Below are 22,462 nucleotides of genomic sequence, written 5' to 3'. Positions count from 1 at the left end.
ACACGGGTCTTTCGACCTTTTGTAATTCGACCTTATGTCTTTCGACCTTTTGGAATTCGACTTTTTGTCCATTCGACCTTATGTCTTTGGACCTTTTGTCATACATTCGAATTTTACATAGTTCCGATTAATTAATTAATCCGCCGATCTCGCCCATGGGAACGACTGACAGCTGTCAAAAGCACGGAAACGCGCGCTCGAAAATCGTCAAACAATGGAGTTTAAGCAGAAAAATCAGTTTGAGTTTTCAACTCGATTCCGTCTTGTCATTCGATCATAATGATTACACCTCTGGCAAAACAATGTTATTGGACCAATGTTTAAGTGTAAACAACGAGTCTATTCTGCTCGTTCCTAGGAGGCTGCGTCGAATGGTCAAGTAGAACTTTGTTTTATTGATCTATGAAAAGTGGAAAAAAATAGGGGAAAAATATACCCATTCCCAGCCTGCTAAGCTGTCGTGTCTGAATGATGCTGGATAACGTGGAGTGTACCTTGAAATTTACTAAACCCAAGTACACCAACCAATAGAGCAGCTTTTTGTGAACATTTCTGTTTAATTTGACTTTCAGAAAAAGTTATTCCTATTCCTTTTACAAGCATTTTACAAAAATATTTCCCAATTGTATTCTGGTCTGACGAGAATGCGCTAGAGCCCGCGCCATTTTTCAGCGTTTTTCTTTCATTCAGTGCTCTTTTGCGTCTGCCTAGTGCTGCCATTTGCCACTCCTACACGCGCTGCTAGTGGTGATTAGAATAGGTATAAACGTCAAATGACTCAGTGCGATATGTTTTTGATAGCGCTTGCTAATTATTTTCATGTTTCGGGATTATTTTTCAAGTGAGTGGCTAAACCATGTTCAAAAGAACATGTTGCCGATAGTTGGAAGCAATTGCATAACTTAAGTGCTGTGAAATTGTTAGCGCAAGTGAAACGATGGTGATGGCGACTTTGGTTAAGCGGTTAAGCCCTCATAATGCGTGTGGATGTGTGTGCAACAAACTCTCTTTATATTTCCCCTACCTAAATCTAATTGGCTCTTCCAGCTCAGCGCAAGCCAGGTAACGATCCTTCCGGTAGGGGGAAAACCCCCGACCACCAGCGTCTACCCCCGACCAATACCCGTACCGTTTCTGCCACAAAACTCCCACGCACCGCTTCTCATTCATCCCATTCAGTCAAACCATGGCGGACGAACCCTGCCCAAACTGCTGCTACCAAGACCACCCGCTCGGCGTCCCCGTCGTCACGTGCGCCGGACCCTGCGGCGAACGGCGCTTCCACGCGTTCTGCGAGGACCTGACCCGGTCTAGCCTGGCCGCGCTCCGCGAGCAACCCGGCATGAAGTGGTTCTGCAGGGACTGTCGGCGGCAGCCGGATCGCCGCGTTTCGTTTGAGTTTTCCGAGCTGAAGCAGCTGCTGCGGCGGCGAGGTCGAGCGAAGAGGACGGGCGGTCGGGCGAGCAGGAGGCGGCCCTCGGTTCGGAAGCGGACGGTCGAGGACGGGAACGTGAGTACGAGTACGGCGCTGGATTCGACGGAGACTTCCGGGGAGTTGACGCCGCAGTTTGAGAGTGAGTTGTGGCCGGGGCTGGTGAGGAACGTGTGCGAGTTCCTGTCCGTGGCGGAGTTTATGGGCTTGCGGTTGGTTTGTTCCGAGTGGAAGCAGATTGTCGATGGTAGTGAGAGGTTGATGGCGCGGTGTCAGATCCGGATGGCGGGGGACGTGGATCGGGACTATCAGCCGAAGTGGTTGCCGCCGGTGCGGGGAGTTGCTTTTGGAGAGGGCACTATCCTGTCGGTTGGCTCGTGGTGGGCTTCGGTAGGGGAAAGATTGAGTGGGTTGGTGTTGGGAAACTGTCGGATTACGATGGGCACGCTGCTCGGACTGCTGAAGCAGACGCCCGAGCTGAGGAGTCTCCAGCTAGGCTCGGGAATTCTTCCGAGTGGTGGGAAATCCCTCACGAACGTTCAGCTGGACCAGCTGGAAGAGCTCAAGATCTCCAGGTGCACCAACTGTGACGTCTTGTTGCAACTGGTCTGCCCAAAGCTGAAGCAGTTCGAATCTCGCACCGGCAGCACCAAGGTGGCACGCTTCTTGACGGAAGTTAAGGGCACGCTCGAACAGCTGGTAACCGTCTACACGGAGGAGATCTCAACCGCGATCGTCGAGCTGAAACAGCTGAAGCAAGTCAACATGCAGTTCATCCTGAGTCCAGCCAGCCTGCAAGAGTCGTTGGCCAAGATCGCCCAAGCCATCCCGAGCTTGCAAAGTCTCAAGTTCTCCTGCTCATGGGAACAGCCCGAAGAAGGCAGATCGGTAGATCTGGCCAGCCTACAGCCCCTGACCGACCTGCAATCCCTACTAATCTGCGGTCCGTACGGTTCCGGCTCCCGATCCATCGACTTCAACCAGCTCGCCCACCCAACCCTGCAACGCCTCTGCCTCTCGCGGCTCCGCTTCCCAGAATCCCTCCCCCGCTACCTCAGCAGTGCTGCCAACCTTCACAGCGTCTCACTCCGAGGCTGCCAGTTCAACGATTGGAACGAACTGTTCTCCTCCCTCCCCCCTACCCTCACCCGGCTCGAAATCATGGACTGCGAGGTGCACCGCAACGACGACTTCATGCCGGACTACTTCGATCAGCTCGAAAGCCTCAAAATTTCCACCTCCAACCTCACCAAAACCCAGCTCAAAACCCTGCTCCAGCTGTGTCCGAACGTGCGGCAGGTCCACCTGTACGGGCTGGCCGTGGACGACGAAGTGATGGCGGTGCTGGCCCGCAAGGCGAAACAGCTGCGCGTGTTGGCCCTCTCGAAATGTGACGTCAGCGACGCCGGCGTGGCCACCCTCGTTGACAGCAGCTGTCACCGGTTGGTGCGCTTCGCCGTGGTGGACTGCGCGGCCGTTTCGAGCGAGCTGATGGCGCAACTTGACGACGCCGACGGCCACCAGCCGGCGCTGGTCAACGGGAACTGGAACACGGATGACTTTTACTGCTGAAGCGTTTTGTTTACACTTTTTGCGACAAAAGCAGTGCTGACTGACGGTTAGTGATTTGTTTACCTTTTTTCGGCACTCTCCGCAAACGTCAAACCATACAAAATTGCTGCCGGATCTTTTCCGGGAGAGATCCGAAAATAGATCCGTGGCCGTTTGGAAGAAAAACAGCAACCAAAAAAAGAACCCAATATCCAGTATGGGATTTGACAGTTTACACGGAAAAAAATCCAATCGCAAAATTGTGAACAAACGTTTGTAAATTTGCGAAATTAGAATTTTTCGGATAACTTTTTAATTTAAGCTTATTAATACGGAAATAAAATCTACTTTTTAACCAAACAAAAATCCCAAAAAAAAACCTAAAAAGAGAAAACTATCCCTCTTCTGAATTCAAAACAAAAAAAGATCAAAAACCACCGAAAATGACGAACGACGCAGGTGGGATTCGAACCTCCCTCCTTCTTGGACAGTTCCGAAGTCGGACTCACGATTGCCGGAGGCGTTGCTCACCGTAGTCCGTTTGTTATTAATATTGGATTGATTAGATTACTGCTGGGTCCCTCCCAGCTGGTCCCCGGATCGATACGGAATTCCACGAACGAGCCCAGTTCCACACCCGGGTGAGCATTGAGCCAAGGGTTCTGCCAAATTGGAAGCCAATCGGGTGCTTGAGGGGGAAGATTCCACTCGAAGTCACGAATTTTGTTTTGTTTTTGTTTTTTTTCAATTTGAAGTCAATTTCTCATCAAGAGCCAGAGCACAAATTCTGGAAAATTGAAAAATCGTTAAATTTAAGCCAAAATTAAGAAAAATCTTCAATTTCAAGTCAATTGCTCATCACCATCGAGAGCACAAATTCAGAGATGTTGAAAAATGACTAATTGAATCCAAATTTTGACATTTTGAAGTCAATTTCTCATCAACAGCCAGAGCACAAATTCTGGAAAGTTGAAAAATCATTAAATTCAAGCCAAAATTAAGAAAAATCTTCAATTTCAAGTCAATTGCTCATCACAATCTAGAGCACAAATTCAGAGATGTTTAAAAATGACTAATTGAATCCAAATTTTTGACATTTTGAAGCCAATTTCTCATCAACAGCCAGAGCACAAATTCTGGAAAGTTGAAAAATCGTTAATTTAGGCCAAAATTAAGAAAAACTTTCAATTTCAAGTCATTTGCTCATCACCATCTGGAGCACAAATTCAGAGATGTTGAGAAATGACTAATTTTAGTCCAAATTAAGTTATATTTTCATTTTGAAGTCAATTTCTCATCAACAGCCAGAGCACAAATTCTGGAATGTTGAAAAATCGTTAGTTTAGGCCAAAATATAGAAAAAAATTCAATTTCAGGTCAATTGCTCATCCCCATCTAGAGCACAAATTCAGAGAAGTTCAAAAATCATTAATTTAGGCCAAAATTTAGATCAACTGTCAATTTAAAGTCGATTACTCTTCACCAGCCAAAGCACAAATTCAGGGAGGTTAAAAAATCGTAAATGTAGACCAAATACAAGAAATCTTTTCAATTTCAAGTCCATTGCTCATTACCAGTCACAGCACAAGTTCAGAGAAGTTGAAAAATCATTAATTTGGGTCAAAATTAAGTAATATTTTCAATTTCAAGTCAATTGCTCATCACCAGCTAGAGCACAAATTCAGAGAAGTTAAAAATCAATATTTTATAAACGTTAACATTTGTCATTTGCGATTCGTCGTGGAACTTTCCCGAGAAAAAAAAAAAACAAAAAACGCCAGCAAAACTAGGCAAACGCCCTCGTCGAAAACGCACCCGGGGCCAATCGATCTCGGGGAACATGACTTTATTAAATTCACCTGGTGCCCGTTCCCAGGGCCCAAATTCTCCGTGCGGAGGAGAGAACAACGACCGGAGCACCTTCCGAATACTGAACATGATTTCTTTCTTTCCTTTTTTTCTTCCCCAAAAAAAATCAACCCCTCTTCCAAAAACGAAAACACACGAAACAGTTTCACGCCGTACGAGTGGGAGAATCCCCATCCCTGTAACTCGGACCCGCAGTTTCTGGAGAACAGCTTCACGCTGCTCAACTCGCTCTGGTTCACGATCGGCTCGTTGATGCAGCAGGGCTGCGATATTGCCCCCAAGTAAGTTTTCCGTTGTTTTTTTTTTTCGTTGAGTTTTGGTTTGCGCTTTCCTTGCTCGCTCTCTCTCTTTGTTTGATTGTTTCCTGTACCTACTTTTACCTGATTCGATTACTGGTCGTGGCACACGTGGTTCTTTTTTGGGTTTTGCTGTAAATAAGTGCTCTCCTTTTGCTCTATGTTTACAACTATTCTATTTACTATGTTCCTGTTCGTTAGTTTAAGAAATTTGATATCAAATCTTTGAGTAAACTCTTTGTAAATATCAGTCAAATAAGGGGCAAAAGAATACAAAAAAAAATAACAAAACAAATGTTTTAAAAACTGAAGAAAACTCTACTACAATTTTGTTTTATTTTTTCATTTTTGATAATTTTGCCAGTGTTCTAACAAAAATGTTCATTGAATTTCACAAAATAGCATCTATTTTTAAATAATTCAATTTTCATTATTTGCAATATGGGTAACAAACTACACGAAATTTTATGTAATATTTCATGTAAAATAATGACTTTCGTTATCCGCAATCCGTATTTCATTTCATTTGCACTGTAATAATTTTTAGTATTTTACATTAAAGTACATTAGCAATTTAAACAAAATTTTGTGGGGAAGTTGAGATTTTGAAAAAACAGTATTTTCAAATTGTATTAAATTTAAATTTCTACGAAATTTTGCGTCATTGAAGTTCCGTTTAGCCAATTTATATAAAAATATATATATTTTTTATTTTCGAAATACGGAATTTTGTGAAAGTATGAGTATTTATTTTAAATTGTAAATAGTTAAAGAGATATAATAAATAAAAGAGTCATAGTTTAAGAAATAATTGTTCCAAAATGGATCATGATGCAACACACAGCTGAAAGGAACTCCAAAACTCTGTTATGAACTTTAAAAGAACTTAATTTATTTTGATTATTTACTCATAATACCGAATTGAATTTTAAAAATAATTTATATTTTTTTATTTGGTTTAAACTTTGGGGGGCCTTCCCTATGACTTGGCTTAGTGATTTTTCACGCTCGAAAATTGCAAATTTCACGGGGACCTCAATTTCAAAACACCAAATTTTACGCAAATTTCGCGGAACTTGAAAAAAGTAAAAATAACTCTGAAAATCCTATGATTAAAACACAGAAACTTATTTTGATGCTTCATTATGTATTACTATGTAAAAAAATCTTTACTAAATTTGAATGCGACAAAAAAATTCTTCCAATTTAAAAAAAAAATCCTCCTGGTTATTGGATAGGCTCTATATATATTTTGAAACAAAATGTAGGGCACGCGTATTCTCATTTACTGAACTGCTCTTTTAATATTCGACTAACAAAGCTCAAATGTTTTCGCTAATTTGCTTCTGTTATATCATTTTACATTTTATTGAATTTCATATCAAAGCTAGGTTTGTCCAGACAGAATGAGTAAAATAAATTGAATTTTCTGCGTCATTTAACCCATTAAACATATTTTAAGGGTTTTAGCTCATTTGTCAAAAACTAAATTTATAAACATTTTGCAAAAATTATATAATTTTAAACAAAATCGAAATTTTTATTCTAAATGAGAAGAGAAAACAAAAAAGGATCATTTTTTAACTTTCAAGGGAATTATCCACCCAAATAAACAAATATCGCTAAAATTTAACAGGCCCAAAAATAATTGTTATACATATTTTTAAAATATGATTCCAAAGATAAAAAAATACTCTTAATTTTTTTTTTTTTGAATAAAACAAACCTTGATTCTTTTAATTTCTTTCAAAACTATACCTTTCAAATAAAATAGCACGAAAAATTTTAATACAGCGAATGAAAATATTACTAAATTTTGTTAGTTTCTAAAAAACTCAAAAATCTCAACATTTCTTCAAATGGTTCATATCAACTTGACACACATATAAAATCAAGCTTTTTAATTGAAAACTAAATAAATTCTTTTCTTTTTGGATGAAATATTGATTAAGTTGTTAGGCTGGTTCAAATTTTATTAAAAGTTTTTGTCTCCCCCCCCCCCTTCCTACGATGTTGACCCGAAAAATCAGGGGACAAAAAAAATATTTTTTCAGAAAAACTTAAAAATTTCAATGGATCAGCTGAAATAAATTTAAAATTCATTCCCCTGCGTTTTTCATTCCATTTTTAGAATGTTTGGGATCATTTTAAGAATGTTTGGGTTAATTTAAAAATCTTTCGAATTTTTGAAAATTTTCGATGTTTGTTATCGCTAAATGTTTTTTTTTTTTTTGCTAAAATTTTTATTTTCGTCAAATTTTACATTTTTTAAAAACTAATGATTGCAAAACTACTGAACTAGTGTAAAATGCATTTTTAAACCCTTTTTCCATGCAAATGTTGAAACTATGGCTTGTTATTTCAATATTTATATTTTTTTGCCCATATTTGCATTCAATGATTCGAGAAAATTGATAAAGTTCACGAATTTCAATCCGTCTACGAAACCGTCAAAAATCATTAACCCTATATTAGTAATAAAACCAGGGTATTCACTCGCTTGATTCTACAGTAGTTCATAACATTATTTTTATTCCTTTTTAAGTTTGATAAGTTATTTTATGAAAAATCGTTACATTTTCACACTAACAGGACCGGCCCGTGGCTTAATGGCTACGGCTCCCGCCTCATAAGCGGAAGGTTCAGGGTTCGATGCCCGACCGGTCCTGCTTGAAATTATTCGACTATAATTGAACTTTGAATATGAACAAAAACTGCATGGAATCAGGTGAGATTCGAACTCACCACTTTGGATTGGTAGTCAGATGTTCTAGCCACTCGGCCACCGAGGGGTTGACACCACTTGAGTGAAGAATCCGTAGTGGTGAAATATTGTCATTAGGTCATTTACTATATAATACAACAATCCCTTCCCCAACGATTCCCCTACACACACTACACACCATATTCTATAAATAACTCGAAGTGGTTGGTACGGTATGTCCTCACTTCTTCTTCTTCCCCTGATGATTCCATGAAATGTGGGTTCCGTTCATAGAATCTGTCTCTTGCGGTTAATGCAACGCAGTAGGCCGGGCCGCTTTAGTGAGTGTAATACATTTCGGGGGGTTCTCGAAAGTACTGCAATCATTAATAATGACAAGAAAGAACTCAAGGCGTAATCTAACCATAAGTTCTTCCCGGATGCTTTCTTCGGACTGGCTGCGCTTGTGTTCGATTAGATTAGATTAGATTAGATTAGAAAAATCGTTACATTTTCACACTAACATAAAATTTCACGGGATTTCGCGGAAAAAGCCAAATTTCGCGGATTTCACGCTGTCCGCGAAATCGTGAAATTTGACTAACCCTACCTATGACCAAAGAAACCATTTCAAATGGGCGTATTATTGGATGTCTGGCCCTTTTGAAATGTCAGTCTTGATTCCTAAATTTATCAAAATATTTTTCTCAAGAGTTCATTAAATTACAAATATTTTATTGTTCAACATTTAAATTTTGACCATAAATTGCTGAGATATTGGCGTTAGAAAAAGTGGAAATGTTTGGATGAGACTTAAAAACTAAAATTTTCTCGGGTCTTTTTTCATTTTCATCTTCAATATCTCTTAGAGAATTTTTATTGGAAATTTTCTGAACCTAAAAAAAATATTTCCAGGAATGGACAATCATGAACATTTTTTTTAAATCGAAAAACGGATTCTTTTTTCATTTTGAAGTCAATTTCTCATCAAGAACCAGAGCACAAATTCTGAAATGTTGAAAAATCGTTAATTTAGGCCAAAACTAAGAAAAACTTTCAATTTCAAGTAATTTGCTCATCACCATCTAGAGCACAAATTCATAGATGTTGAAAATCAGTGTCTTGCGAACCTTCGTGGTGAACGGACACTAGAGCTGCGGTATTTTTTACTACCTAAGCTCAGAGTTATTTCAAAACAAAATTCACAGTCTTTTTAAAGACTACCTGAGTTATTTTCCAAAATTCTAAACAGTCTTTTCAAGACTAACCCCGCCTGAAATTTTGTTGTATTTTACAAACGAAGCCATCTTTTTAAGAGAACTTTGCTTGCAAAATGCGTCAAAACAAAGGTAAACGCAAATCTTCTGAAGATTTGGTCGTTACGTCGGTGAAGCGTTTGAACGCTAAACCGGCTAACGGAAACAGAAAAAGAAAACAGCCTCTTCTGAGGTCTGATTCTGATTCTGAATGTGAGGTCAATCCTCCAATTCCATTGGCAAACAGTTTCGGTGTTTTATCCGAAACTGTAGACAATGATCCTTCTCCTCGTACTGAGCCTTCTGCCGTCGAGAAACGAGTAAAGGCTCCGCCAATTGTAGTGACTTCCGTCTCCGATTTGGCCAGCTTTCGAACGCAACTGAAGAATTGCAAGGAAACTTGCAATTTGAAAGTTTCGTTCCAGCTTGGTCGAAGAGGAGAATGTCGCTTGTTGACGGAATCTTTACAAGATCACCAAACTTTTGTTGGTTATTTGAAAAGCCACAAACACAATTTCTACACGTATGAGACCAAGAATGCTCGTCCATTCAAGGCGGTCCTGAAAGGTCTCTCCAACGACTTGTCGGTGGATGAGATCAAAAACGAACTTAAGGTGTTGCTTGGCTTTGCCCCATCCCAAGTAATACCAATGAAGAAAAAATCAAACGGGAATATTTCTCGCTTTGGTTTGACTTCACAATTTTATCTGATTCATTTCAACAGAAATGAAATCAACAATTTGAAACTTTTGGACAAAGTTCAGTTTTTGTTCCATGTACGGGTAAAGTGGGAGCATTTTAAGAAACATGGCGGTAATGGCCAGAATCTGACCCAGTGCCGGCGTTGCCAGGCATTCGGTCACGGTACTGATCATTGCGCCATGGTTCCAAAATGCATGGTTTGCGGGGATTCTTCTCACGACAAGGACAATTGTCCCGTGAAAGAAGTCACCCAATTTAAATGTGCAAATTGAGGTGGAAATCACAAATCAAATTTCTGGGATTGCCCCATCAGAAAAAAGGTTTTGGATTCTCGTGCTAAGCATCAGCCGAAATCCAAACCGAAATTTTCTCAAAGTCAGGTTTTACCTGCATCTTTAAATCAAACGTTCGTGCTGTCTCACTCGAACAATGCTAGAAATACCCCTACCGTGGAAAAGTTAGGTAACAACAATGGCATTTCTTATGCTAACGTCGTTTCGGGTTCATCCACGAATTTTAAATCCTCTACCAATCTTTCTGAAATTGGGCAGGTACCTCAAATCTCATTTGAAAATTTTTCTGCTGGCAACGCTTTGGGATCTTCTGATCTCGGCGATGTTACGTTTGAAAAAATGACTTTTTTGCAAAACTCACTGTTTGGTTTGATTCAAACAATGAGTAATGCTACATCCATGATGGAAGCAATCCAGATTGGATTAAAATTTGCGAATGATGTTGTTCTTACCCTGAAGTTTAATCATGGATCTAAGTAATTCCATCAATATTATGAATTTTAATGCTCGCTCTTTAAAAGCGAAAGAAAATGAATTTTTCAACTTTTTACGAGTTCATAACGTGCATGTTGCTGTTATAACCGAAACATTTTTAAAAACTGGCACTTATTTGAAAAGTGATCCAGATTATAAAGTAATAACTAATAACAGAATGAATCGAAATGGCGGTGGAGTTGCAATAGTTATCCACCGTAGTATGACTTATAGCACGTTACGTGACTTTAAGTTAAAAGTTATTGAAAGTTTGGGCATTGAACTTGAAACTTCTTTTGGGAAAATTATGATTGCAGCTGCATATTTGCCATTCCAATGCACTGGGGAAAATAAAAATTATTTCAAAGGGGATTTGAATAAACTTACTCGGCATAGATCTCGATTTTTGATCATCGGTGATTTTAATGCCAAACACCAATCTTGGAATAATTCAAAAGTAAATTCCAATGGTAAAATTCTGTTCAGAGATTGCACTTCTGGTCTTTATTCGGTTTTATACCCGAATGGGCCAACTTGCTTTTCTTCTGTTAGAAATCCATCAACAATTGATTTGGTGTTGACAAATCAAAGTCAGTATTGTGGTCCTTTAGTGACTCATGCTGATTTTGATTCTGATCATCTTCCAGTAACTTTTTCACTTTCTCATGAAGCAGTTACCAGACCCAATAGTTCTGTGTTTAATTACCACAAAGCTAATTGGGACAGGTATCAGCATCATATTGAGAATAATTTAAATCATGATTTTGTTTTAGAAACCAAAGCTGATATTGATTCAGCCTTGGAATCTTTAACTAATGCAATTTTGGATGCTAGGAATATTGCTATTCCTAAAGTCCAAGTCAAATTTGATTCTCCCATTATTGATGACGATCTTCAGCTTCTGATTCGTCTGAAAAATGTTCGCCGAAGACAGTATCAACGTTCTCGTGATCCTGCACTGAAGCGAATTCAAAAAGATTTGCAAAAGGTTATTGACCACAGATTCACTCTCCTGCGAAATGAAAAGTTCGCAAGAGATGTCGAACAAATTAAACCTTATTCCAAACCTTTTTGGAAACTTTCAAAGGTTCTTAAGAAACCTCAAAAACCCATCCCTTCTTTAAAAGATGGTGATAATATTCTATTAACTAATGGGGAAAAAGCTCAAAAACTTGCTCAGCAGTTTGAGAGTGCTCATAATTTCAACTTGAATGTTTTGAGTCCTATTGAAAATCAAATTTCAATAGAATTTCAGAATATTGTTGAACAAGAATTTTCATCAGATGAAGTTTTTAATACGGATCTGAATGAAATAAAATCTATTATCAAAAAATTTAAAAATATGAAAGCCCCTGGTGAGGATGGCATTTTTTACATTTTAATTAAAAAATTACCAGAAGCAACTTTAAGTTGCTTGGTCAAAATTTTCAACAAATGTTTTGATTTGGCATATTTTCCCAGTAGTTGGAAAAATGCCAAAGTAATTCCGATTTTGAAACCGGATAAAAATCCTGCTGAAGCCTCAAGCTATCGGCCCATTAGTTTGCTTTCATCTATTAGTAAATTATTCGAAAGAATAATTCTTAATAGAATGATGACGCACATTAATGAAAATTCAATTTTCGCTGATGAGCAGTTTGGATTTCGCCTTGGGCATTCAACTACTCATCAGTTGTTGAGAGTTTCAAATTTAATTCGAAGCAACAAATCTGAGGGCTATTCTACTGGCGCTGCTCTTCTAGACATAGAAAAAGCATTTGACAGTGTTTGGCATAAAGGTTTGATTGCGAAATTGAAAAGGTTTAATTTTCCGATTTATATCGTGAAAATTATTCAAAATTATTTGACGGATCGTACTCTGCAGGTATGTTATCAGAATAGCAAATCTGATCAACTACCTGTACGTGCTGGCGTCCCTCAAGGAAGCATTTTGGGTCCAATTTTATACAATATTTTTACTTCTGACTTGCCTGATTTGCCCCCAGGATGTCAGAAATCACTTTTTGCTGATGACACAAGCATCTCCGCCAAAGGCAGAAGCCTTCGTGTCATCACAAGAAGATTACAAAAAAGCTTGGATATTTTCAATTCTTATTTGAAAGAATGGAAAATTACTCCAAATGCTGCAAAAACTCAACTTATTATTTTCCCTCACAAACCAAGGGCTGATTTTCTTAAACCAAAAAGTCATCACATTATAAAGATGAATGAGGTAAATTTAAAGTGGGAGGATCAAGTGAAATATCTTGGACTTGGTTTTGACAAAAACCTTACTTACAAGGATCACATTGAAAGTATCCAGGTTAAATGTAACAAATATATTAAATGTTTGTATCCACTTATAAACAGGAATTCTAGACTTTGTCGCAAGAATAAACTGTTAATTTATAAACAAATTTTCAGACCTGCCATGCTTTATGCTGTGCCGATTTGGACAAGCTGTTGCTTAACCAGGAAGAAAAAACTTCAGAGGATTCAGAACAAAATTCTGAAAATGATTCTGAAACTTCCTCCCTGGTTCAGCACCAGTGAACTTCATCAATTAGCCGAAGTTGACACTTTGGATGTTATGTCCAATAAGATAATTGATGCATTTCGACAAAAATCATTGCAGTCTTCAGCAGCATTGATCCGCTCTTTATATAGTTTATAAGTTAGTTTTAAGGTATCCCTTTTCCCTTTTGTACATGTAGGACCTCCTACATTTGAAATCACTGAATAGCGAAAGCTACAATATTTCATGAATAAATGAAAGTTGCTAGTATTTAAAATTGAGGTGAAAAGTCATCGTTTGTGATTGGACACTCAATAATATTTTAACTGAATGAATGTACATGGAAAAGAAATTTGAATAAATATAAATTAAAAAAAAAAAAAAAAAAAAAAAAATAGATGTTGAAAAATGACTAGTTTTAGACCAAATTAAGTTATATTCTCAAATTCAAGTCGATTACTCATCAATAGTCAGAGCACAAATTCAGAAAAGTTGAAAATTCGTTAATTTGAGCAAAAATTAAGAAAAACTTACAATTACAAGTGAATTGCTCATCACACAGCACAAATTCAGAGAAATTGAAAAATCATTTATTAACGTTATTATAAGGTTAAATTTTTAATTTCTAGTCAATTGCTCACCACCAGCTAAAGCACAAATTCAGAGAACTATAAAAATCGACAATCTAAGTTAAATTCAGAGAAGTTGAAGAATCAATATTTTTATAAAGTCAAAGTTTGTCATTTGTGATTTGGCGTGAAACTTTCACAAAAAAAAACATAAATTGCTGAGATATTGGCGCTAGAAAAAGTGGAAATGTTTGGATGAGACTTAAACAACTAAAATTTTCTCGTATCTTTTTCATTTATTAGCTGATTTCAGCAACCAGAGGTTCTATCTTCAATGTCTCTTAGAGAATTTTTATTGACAATTTTCTGAACTTTAAAAAAAAATCCCAAGAATGGAGAGCCATGGACACTATTTTTCTTTATTCGAAAAACGGTTTTTTTATTTAAAATCAAACTTTAAGTGGCTATATTTTGAAAACGGTGCTTTTAACAAACAATCTATCAAGTACTTTTCGATTTCAAATTTAATATTACATTAAAAACTGAAGTCAATCAAAAATTTGCCCTAAATTTCTATTTTTTCTAAAAAAAAAAAGATTTTTTGTTCAAAAAATCAAAGCTCGGCGTAATTTTTTTTGAGTACTTCTAAATAGCTTGAAAATGAGGATATCACAAATGTAGAAATATGGATTTTGGGAAATCTTTTTTTTTTTGTGAAGAAAAAGTTAATGAATGAATCGGCATTTTTTGTTGTTTCCGTGCGCCTAATTTTTTTTCAGAATAGTCCTCCTTATCAATATCTACAACTTTGTCCAAGACACCAAATCGATTACCTAAAATACCTTCAAAAGTTACAGATTTTAGAATACAGTCCAAATTGATTATCCGAAGTTCGATTATCCGAAGGTTTGTATAGGACTTCGGATAATCAAATCACGAACAATTTTTTTTTCGTACTTGAATTAGTTGATTGTCTAAAAAATTAATAAAAAAATGCTTTTTTTCAATATTTCATTATCGCCATCTTGGATTCTAAATCACTATGAAGGGTTATACTAAAGCTCAAAATCAAAAATAAGACAACGAAAAAAAAAATGTTTTTTCGTGATTCGATCATCCGAAGTGAAATTTTGCCATAGGAAAGGCCCCCACAATGTTTGAGCCAAATTGAAAAATACAAAAAATAAAAATGGTCGAAATCGGCCGATTTTGTAGAGAACTGCTTACATGGACTTGACATGGAGTCAGGAAAAACACAAAATCTAAAAATGAAATTTTTTGTTCTAAATGAAAAAATAACCTTCTGGGTTAATGTAGATTCGAAAAGAACATTAAATCTCATGGTTTACATGGTATGAGCACATATTGGAACATTTTTTTAAATCTGGTTTGAGGGCATTAAAATATGCATTTTCATCTATTATCAAAAGAAGTTTGAAGAAATTTGGTTGTATCATTGCCGAGATATAGCTATTTGAAAAAAAAAATCATTTAAAAAAAAAGATAAAAATATTTTTATGCTTTTCATATAAAAAAACGTCAGTTTTTGATTTTTGTATTTTTTTAAAAAAGCAAAATTTAAAAATCGGGCTTTGTAATACACACGGGATATGTCTTGAGTGTCTTCACCTCTAATTTCAGCCAATTTGGTCAATCCCATCTCAAGATATTGTGGCACCCGTAATTCAACTCGGTGTTTAGAGAAAAACGTTCACAAAGTTTGACAGTTCGCTTTGCGCATGGCAAAATTTTGTACTTAAATCGTCTCTTACTCAGTTTAACCATAAAATATCTTCATGAAATTTTCAGGAGTGATTTAAAGTCATCTTTTTAGTGGATTCATTAAATTTTCTGTATTATTAAATTTTATGATTTTTTATATTTATGTAACCCCTTAAAATGACATGTTCCAAAAAAAATTACAGTCTTGTAACGAAAAATGGCAGTTTTTTAAACCTTTTTTTTGTCTTTTTTTTATGAAAAACAGTTTTTTGGAATTTTGAGTACGCCATCAAATCGTCTTTTTTCGCATGTTCAAAAATGGAAGAGGTTGTACCGTCCCTCCGTCACAAGATATCAAAAACGAACCTCGGATTCGTCATCAGGGACAAAAGTTACCCCTTTGGATAAAGTTTCACGCAAATCGAAGAGGGGTCGGGGCAACTTTTCCCGATTTCGTGTGAATTGGTAGAGAATTACCCACCTCCAACTCGTAACACCGTTTAACTTTCCGCTAGATCATCGTGTAATAACCACCACCGTGTCCCGCACAGGCCATATTTTCATTGAACTCAGATTTAGATAAAGACGTTATGCAAATTAAATGCAAATTTTCAGCAATCCCGAGCAAGAGCAAATTTACACCCCGCGTTGAACTCGCGTCGAGCAGTCGGCGGGAATTCATGTAAATCTGTTCAAAGGGGGGAGGGGGGGCAATCTGCATCAGCAGTAAATTTCCACAAAGAAAAGAGAGAGAGAAAAAAACTGTAAGTGCATTTCCATTCCTGGAGCGCATTTCGACTTTCGCCAGTCAGGTGGCCACCCGTCCCGGGCTTCCAGTTGGAGCAGGAAACTTTTGAAGAGGGCGATTTTCTTCTGCTCGGGACGACCTTCCGAAAAAAAGGAGGGGGAAAGGGGGCGGGGTGCTACTAAAGAGAAAGTGCATTACCATAATAATGGTGTGCATTCAGGATGATTTGTGGGTTTGGGCTGAGATGGTTCCGAGAAGGAGGAGGAGGAGGGGACGGGGCGGTCAACGGGATTATAAATTGTGAGTCTGCTTCTGGGGTGGGGGAAAGTCGGGCAATGTTGTGGAAAATGCAAATCATGACCAACTGGTGCCGGTGCTGTTGGTCTTCTGCTACTGATGACGAAGGAACTTTCTTTCTTCCACTCGATATTGCAACTTTTTGAGTGGGTCTGTTTTGGGGTGGCCCCCGGGATTTATTGGGATTGGCAGTGAAATCAAAATCAAATTTGGCTTCAACAGATTTTCTGGCTTCCCAGTGTCATCAAATAAGCCATCATTTTTCAAATGAAAATACTAATAAAAGAAATTATCTGCATATTTCAATAAATTTATTATTGCTTTATTTCCAGAAAAAAAAATTGACTAAAATTTACATTTTAATTGAAAAAACTTGAACAATCGATTGTAAACTATTCAGAACACATTTCATGATGCTTGTTTATGTAAGTTAAATCAAATGAAGACTTTTCATACCGTCAGTGGGGGTGACTATGGGTCAAAAAACGATACACCTCTCGTAAATTCTTAATAACAAAAATAATTTAAATAACATCGAAAATCTTTCAACGTAGATTTGTTCTTAGATAGTTTACTAACATTTTCCCAAAATATGGTGGATTATGATGAACCTTAAATGCCAATAGTTTGAAAATTGACCCAATCTCACCCCTTAGAAGGGGTGACATTGGGTCAAATGAAACTAAAATGATGCACCAATACAACGATGTGGTAAAAACAAGTCATCCAACAGTGTTTCTTGTTCGAGGGAATCGTATTGACATGCTACAATGTTTGAAGTGGAGATTTTCAAACATTTGGGTAGTTTTTGAGCAATTCCAACAAAAATATTAGAAAAATGATTTTTTGAGAGGTTATTTTTGGCCAAAAACGTACCTCAACTTTCGACTGCTGCCAAAATGACAGGATTTGTTCTAGGAACGAGATTTTTTCAGCGAAGTCATCTTAAGATGTCCCCTACACAACCCTTTTAACAGAATTGAGTTTCATTGAGAAGAACCTGAGAAATGGTAAAATCCGTAAAAAATCACTTTGACCCAATCTCACCCCCCAGACCCAATGTCACCCCCACTGACGGTATTTTAAAAAAAATTAAGGGAAGTGTCCACCAACGAACAAGTTGTACATTAAAAAATCATAAATCCATTGATATATCGATGTTTTATACTACAGTCGACTCTCTGGCTGTCGATCTTCTCGATATCAATATTTCTCCATGTACCGATGAATTCTTCAGTCCTTTCAAACTGCATACTGTGATTGTCTTTATTCCTCGATATTTTCTCTTGCTTGAAGGATCTCTTCCTCGACGGTCCCTTAGATTATTTTTGCTTTAAAAATCTCTTCCGGTTGTCAATAATTTCACTTTGTCATGGCTTCCATAGACATTTTTCTTTGATAAACGAAGCATTACAGGGTGTTTGACATTTGTTTGTTTTTGTTTGCTTGGCGTTGCCATGATTCTCCCCTATAGGAGGTCATCACGAAAAAACAAATTTCAATCGAGTCTTCATTTTGCATCGTTCTGTAAACTGATGCTTCTCTTCCTCGACGGTCCCTTGGATATTGACAACCAGAGAGTCGACTGTAGTACAACTGTAGTGACATTTTGCTATAATTTTCGCATTTTTTTATTAATCACGCTTAAAATTTGGAAAAAAAACTCAGCAAGAAAAAAATTAAAAAGAAAATATTTAAATTTTTAGATTTTTTTAGGAAAATCTGCTTTTGTACGTTAGAAAATCGGACTAATTAGGTGAATCTGAGAAAAACTTAATTTCCACATTATCATGTTAACATAAAATGTTGTTTTGAAATGATTTTTTTTTTAAACTTATCTAAACATTAATTTTAAAAGTTTTGATGACCGAATGTTAAATATTTTCCAAAAATCTACATCTTTTCAAAAATTTGTGTCATTAGTACCAGGTTTTGCACCATCCTAAACTCTGGGACAAAATATGTATTTTTTGTAGTTTAGGTAAACATGAGAAAAATCTAAAATTTACATTACGTATTTTGTGAATTAAATTGCAGATAATAAAAATTGGAATAATAAAACAAGTTTTTTTCCGTGTACTAATTTCAGAAAAAAAAAATCAAAGCATAACCTTAAAATTTGTCGAAGAAAACAAATCGAAAAAAAATCTTCTCAAGATACAGATTTTCGAAAATTTACATTTCCATATTTCATGATCAGTCCGCAGATTTGCACGCAGATTTGTATGAGTAATTCTCGGTCCTTCTATTTTTTTTTTTTGTATTTTTGTATCTGGCTGAAACATTTTTGGTGCCTTCAGTATGCCCAAAGAAGCCATTTTGCATCATTAGTTTGTCCATTTAATTTTCCATACAACTCCATACAAAAATTAAGTATGAAAATTAAAAAATCTTTATTTTTTGAAGGATTATTTTGATTGATTTGATGTCTTCGGCAAAGTTGTTGGATAAGGACTACACTGAAAAAAAAATTATACACGGTATAAGATATTTAATTTAACATTTTGTCACTTCTTGACAAAAACACTATTTTTATTTTTTATATGTCTTAGGGTACATCAAATGCCAACTTTTCAGAAATTTCCAAAATGGACAAAAAAATTTGACCGAATTATAAACTTTAGAATCAATTCTGATTTTTTTTTCAAAAAATCAAAATATTGGTCGCAGAAAATTTCATTTTTTTTTTCATTTTTCGATGTTAAATTTGCAATCCAAATATACTTCAGTGAAATTTTAATAAGGTTCACCGTTTTCAAGTTATAGACATTTTTAGGTAACTTTTTTGAAAATAGTCGCAGTTTTTTTTAATTAGCGCCCATGTTTGCTCACTTTTGAAAGAAATATTGAAAAGCTGAGAAAAATCTTTTTATTTTGCTATTTCGAACTTTGTTGCTGAAATATTACCATGCATAGATTTAAAAAACAGACCTTAACTTTTTGATCACTAATATTTCGGAAACTGTTGATGCGATTTTCAACTTTAAAAATGAAACATTCGTGAAATTTTCCGATCTCTTCGACAAAAATATTCCCAAATTCAACCCTATTGAACCGCAAATGAAAGGTGATCCCAAAAATCAAAGTTGTTAATTTTCAAAAAATCATATCTTGGAATCCTGTTGATGAAAACCTTCCATTTTCGAGTATGTTACGTAAAATTGTCCAAGGAATCATATAAAAATATTTTCAGGCATAAGCAGTAAAAAAAAATCATTGTAACATTACATCCGAAAGGGGTACATGTTTTATGTCAGAGAAAATCTGTAATTTTACCTCTGAAAATGTCTAATTTTACCACTTTTTTGGTGTAATGTGACTTTTTCAGTCTCAATTGAGGAAAAATTACATCATAAAAGATGTAATATTCAACCTTTAAAAATTACACCTTCCAAATTTACACATTTTTTACAGTGTAGGCTTTTTGGTCCAGACACCGTCATAACGGCATTTTTATGTTTCATTCCACCTTTTCAAAGGTTGTGCTAGATTTTTAGGTCTTCTAACTATTATTCCATAGAAGACTAACTTATCACCTTTCATTTGCGTCCAAGACAACTAAAATCGGTTGAAATGGCGAGGAGTTTTTGCTAAAAACTATGAAAATTGCCATTTTTGGGACCACCCTAGGACGGTGTAGGTCACCCTAATGGCCAATGACAAAAATACGGGTCTAATTATTTTGGCCAAGGAACCCCCAGAAAATTTTTGAGCCCGATCAGAGAACTTATTATCGGTTTATGCTATTTTCAGACGGAATTGCTGCTTGCATAAGTAAAATTGCATACAAAACGATGAAAATTTCAACAGTTTCTAATGTATTTAATAACGGACATTTTTTTGCACTACATCTTTCGAGAAGGATTTTGTGACTAAAAATGTGTAGTTTTACATCATGAACTAAAGATAATTTCATAATTTTCTATTCAATTTAGCTTTTTACACATCAATTTAGGTAAAATGCACAGAAAATAAAATCATGGTAATATTACATCTGGAAAGGGGTAACATCTTTTATGTCAGAAAAATCTGTAATTTTACCTCTGAAAATGTGTAATTTTGCCACTTTTCTGTTGTAATGTCGCTTTTTCAGTCTAAATTGAGGAAAAATTACATCATAAAAGAGGTAATATTCAACCTTCCAAAATTACACCTTGCAAATGTACAGAATTTTTTACTGTGTGGTCTTTTTTTTTTTGATGCAAATCCATGGTAGTATTTTGTTCTGTACCTAGAAAAAAAGAGATTAATCAAAATTATCCCTTTTGATAATTTATGATTCCTTTTTTTGTTTTTTGCTTTTTGGAATAAATTTATGGATTATGACGTTCGATCTTGATGGAATTAACGAACAAAAAAGAGAGCATATCGACTCTCCACACAGAAAAAAATAATGTAAATTTGGAAGCTTTAATTTTGGAAGGTACAATATTACCTCTTTTATGATGTAATTTTACCTCAATTTAGACTGAAAAAGTGACATTACACCAGAAAAGTGGTAAAATTACACATTTCCAGAGGTAAAATTACTCATTTTTTCTGACATAAAAGATGTACCCCTTCCCAGATGTAATATTACCATGATTTTTTTTTTCTGTGCATTTTAAATTGTAAGCCAAAACAGTTCACAGCAAAAAAAGTAGTTATACAGCTGCGTGTAAAAGGCCAGGGTGTGCAATAAATTTTGCATTATTTTATAAATTTTCCTGTAATATTACACCTAGAAATATGTAACCCATCAATGAAAAACCACTTGACCGAAATGTCTAGCTCATATGTGCGTTTATCCTTTCCATTCTTCATCGGTCTGATGGCCGAGCGGGCTGAGGCGCCAGTCCTTACTTTTGGTGCTGGGTTTGAATCCCGTCGGTTGCAACTTTTTTTTGTGTTTACAAAAATTGCTCAATTCCACATAAGACAACCAAGCGTTGGATGGCACTGAACTTGAAATGACAAGACGTATTTTTTAAAAAAAATTTCTTATTTCTCTTAAAGCCACAATAAAAGAAAATTAACATTATAAAAATACACAGAAAAAACACATTTAAGCACCTCAATATTGTAATAACATTCAAACACTTGTGCCCACCTTCCAAAACATAACTTTGCCAGCAGTTCAAATTGTCAACTCATTGTCCTGCTGTTTCTTTCTTTGGATCATCGATATCCTCCTCTCAAGCACCCACCCGGAGAGTGAACTTTTACTTTTATATTGACGGGACCTTCTACCAACCGGACGGATCGAACTCTCTCGTCCGTCCGGTTGGGCAAATTTCCTCGCCCCAAGAAAGGGGAAACCCCCAATTGTCCGGCACTTGGGAGTCCCACAAACCCGAAGCTGCTTGTTGCTCACAGTGAAAAATGGAAATTTCTAAGATTTTTCAAATTGACAGATTTTTTGTTGATTTCAACTAAACTTTTTGTAGAAACTGAAAATTTTTATCAGTGTTTCAGCTTAAAAATAGACACCAAGAAGCTCATCTTCTGCTCGTTTCAACTTTTCTTTTCACACTTGCCATCACTTGTCGTCGTGTCGTGGGAGTACAAGTATGTGTGTGTGTTGAATTCATCGTGATTGTCACTTTTGTGCTGGCAACACTGCCGGCTTCGTCGTTCAAGAAATGCTTTCTTCCACTTTCTCGTTTTTTTTCTGTCGGTGGTGATAACGTTTTGTCGATTGTCATAAAAGTGGGAGAATATGAAGTTTGTGCTTGAAGAGGGTTGATACTGGATAAGTTTCTTAGTTATTTTCTATTTTTAGAATTTATTTACAGTATCAATAGCTTCTTTAATAAAACATATGATTTTCCAACAAACAAATGATACAAAAAATCGTCCAAGAACGTCAAATCCCATCACCGACATGACACTCTTGTCTTCGAATAGAATCCCATATAAAAGAGAAGAAGAGTTGACCAACTCAAGCGACAAAAGAGAGCTGATGATCCTGTTGCTGCTGCTTCTCCTTCACATTAAGGGATGTGCCCCCCCCACACAAGAGTCAATCAGCCGAGAGTGTTTGCCTTTGCTGGCACTGACGACACTGGCCAAAGAC

General features: G+C 36.4%; 1 protein-coding gene across 4 annotated transcripts in view; it reads left to right on the top strand.

Annotated features, from left to right (window-relative positions):
• LOC120425314 (glutamate receptor ionotropic, kainate 2) overlaps window positions 1–22,462 on the top strand; it is a 312,178-nt gene that overhangs the window by 265,147 nt on the left and 24,569 nt on the right. For 3 of the 4 annotated variants that reach the window (XM_052706464.1, XM_052706467.1, XM_052706466.1), the window contains exon 12: window positions 4,996–5,133. The exons of the other annotated variant lie outside the window; for it this stretch is intronic. In XM_052706464.1, the coding sequence (XP_052562424.1) occupies window positions 4,996–5,133 (138 nt within the window). The remainder of the gene's footprint in view (window positions 1–4,995; window positions 5,134–22,462) is intronic. 4 annotated transcript variants of the gene reach the window in all.

Source organism: Culex pipiens, chromosome 1 (genome assembly GCF_016801865.2).
Source record: "Culex pipiens pallens isolate TS chromosome 1, TS_CPP_V2, whole genome shotgun sequence".
Lineage (NCBI taxonomy): Eukaryota > Metazoa > Arthropoda > Insecta > Diptera > Culicidae > Culex > Culex pipiens.
The sequence above is the reverse complement of the archived record's forward strand: the minus strand, read 5'-3'. Positions and strand labels throughout refer to the sequence as shown.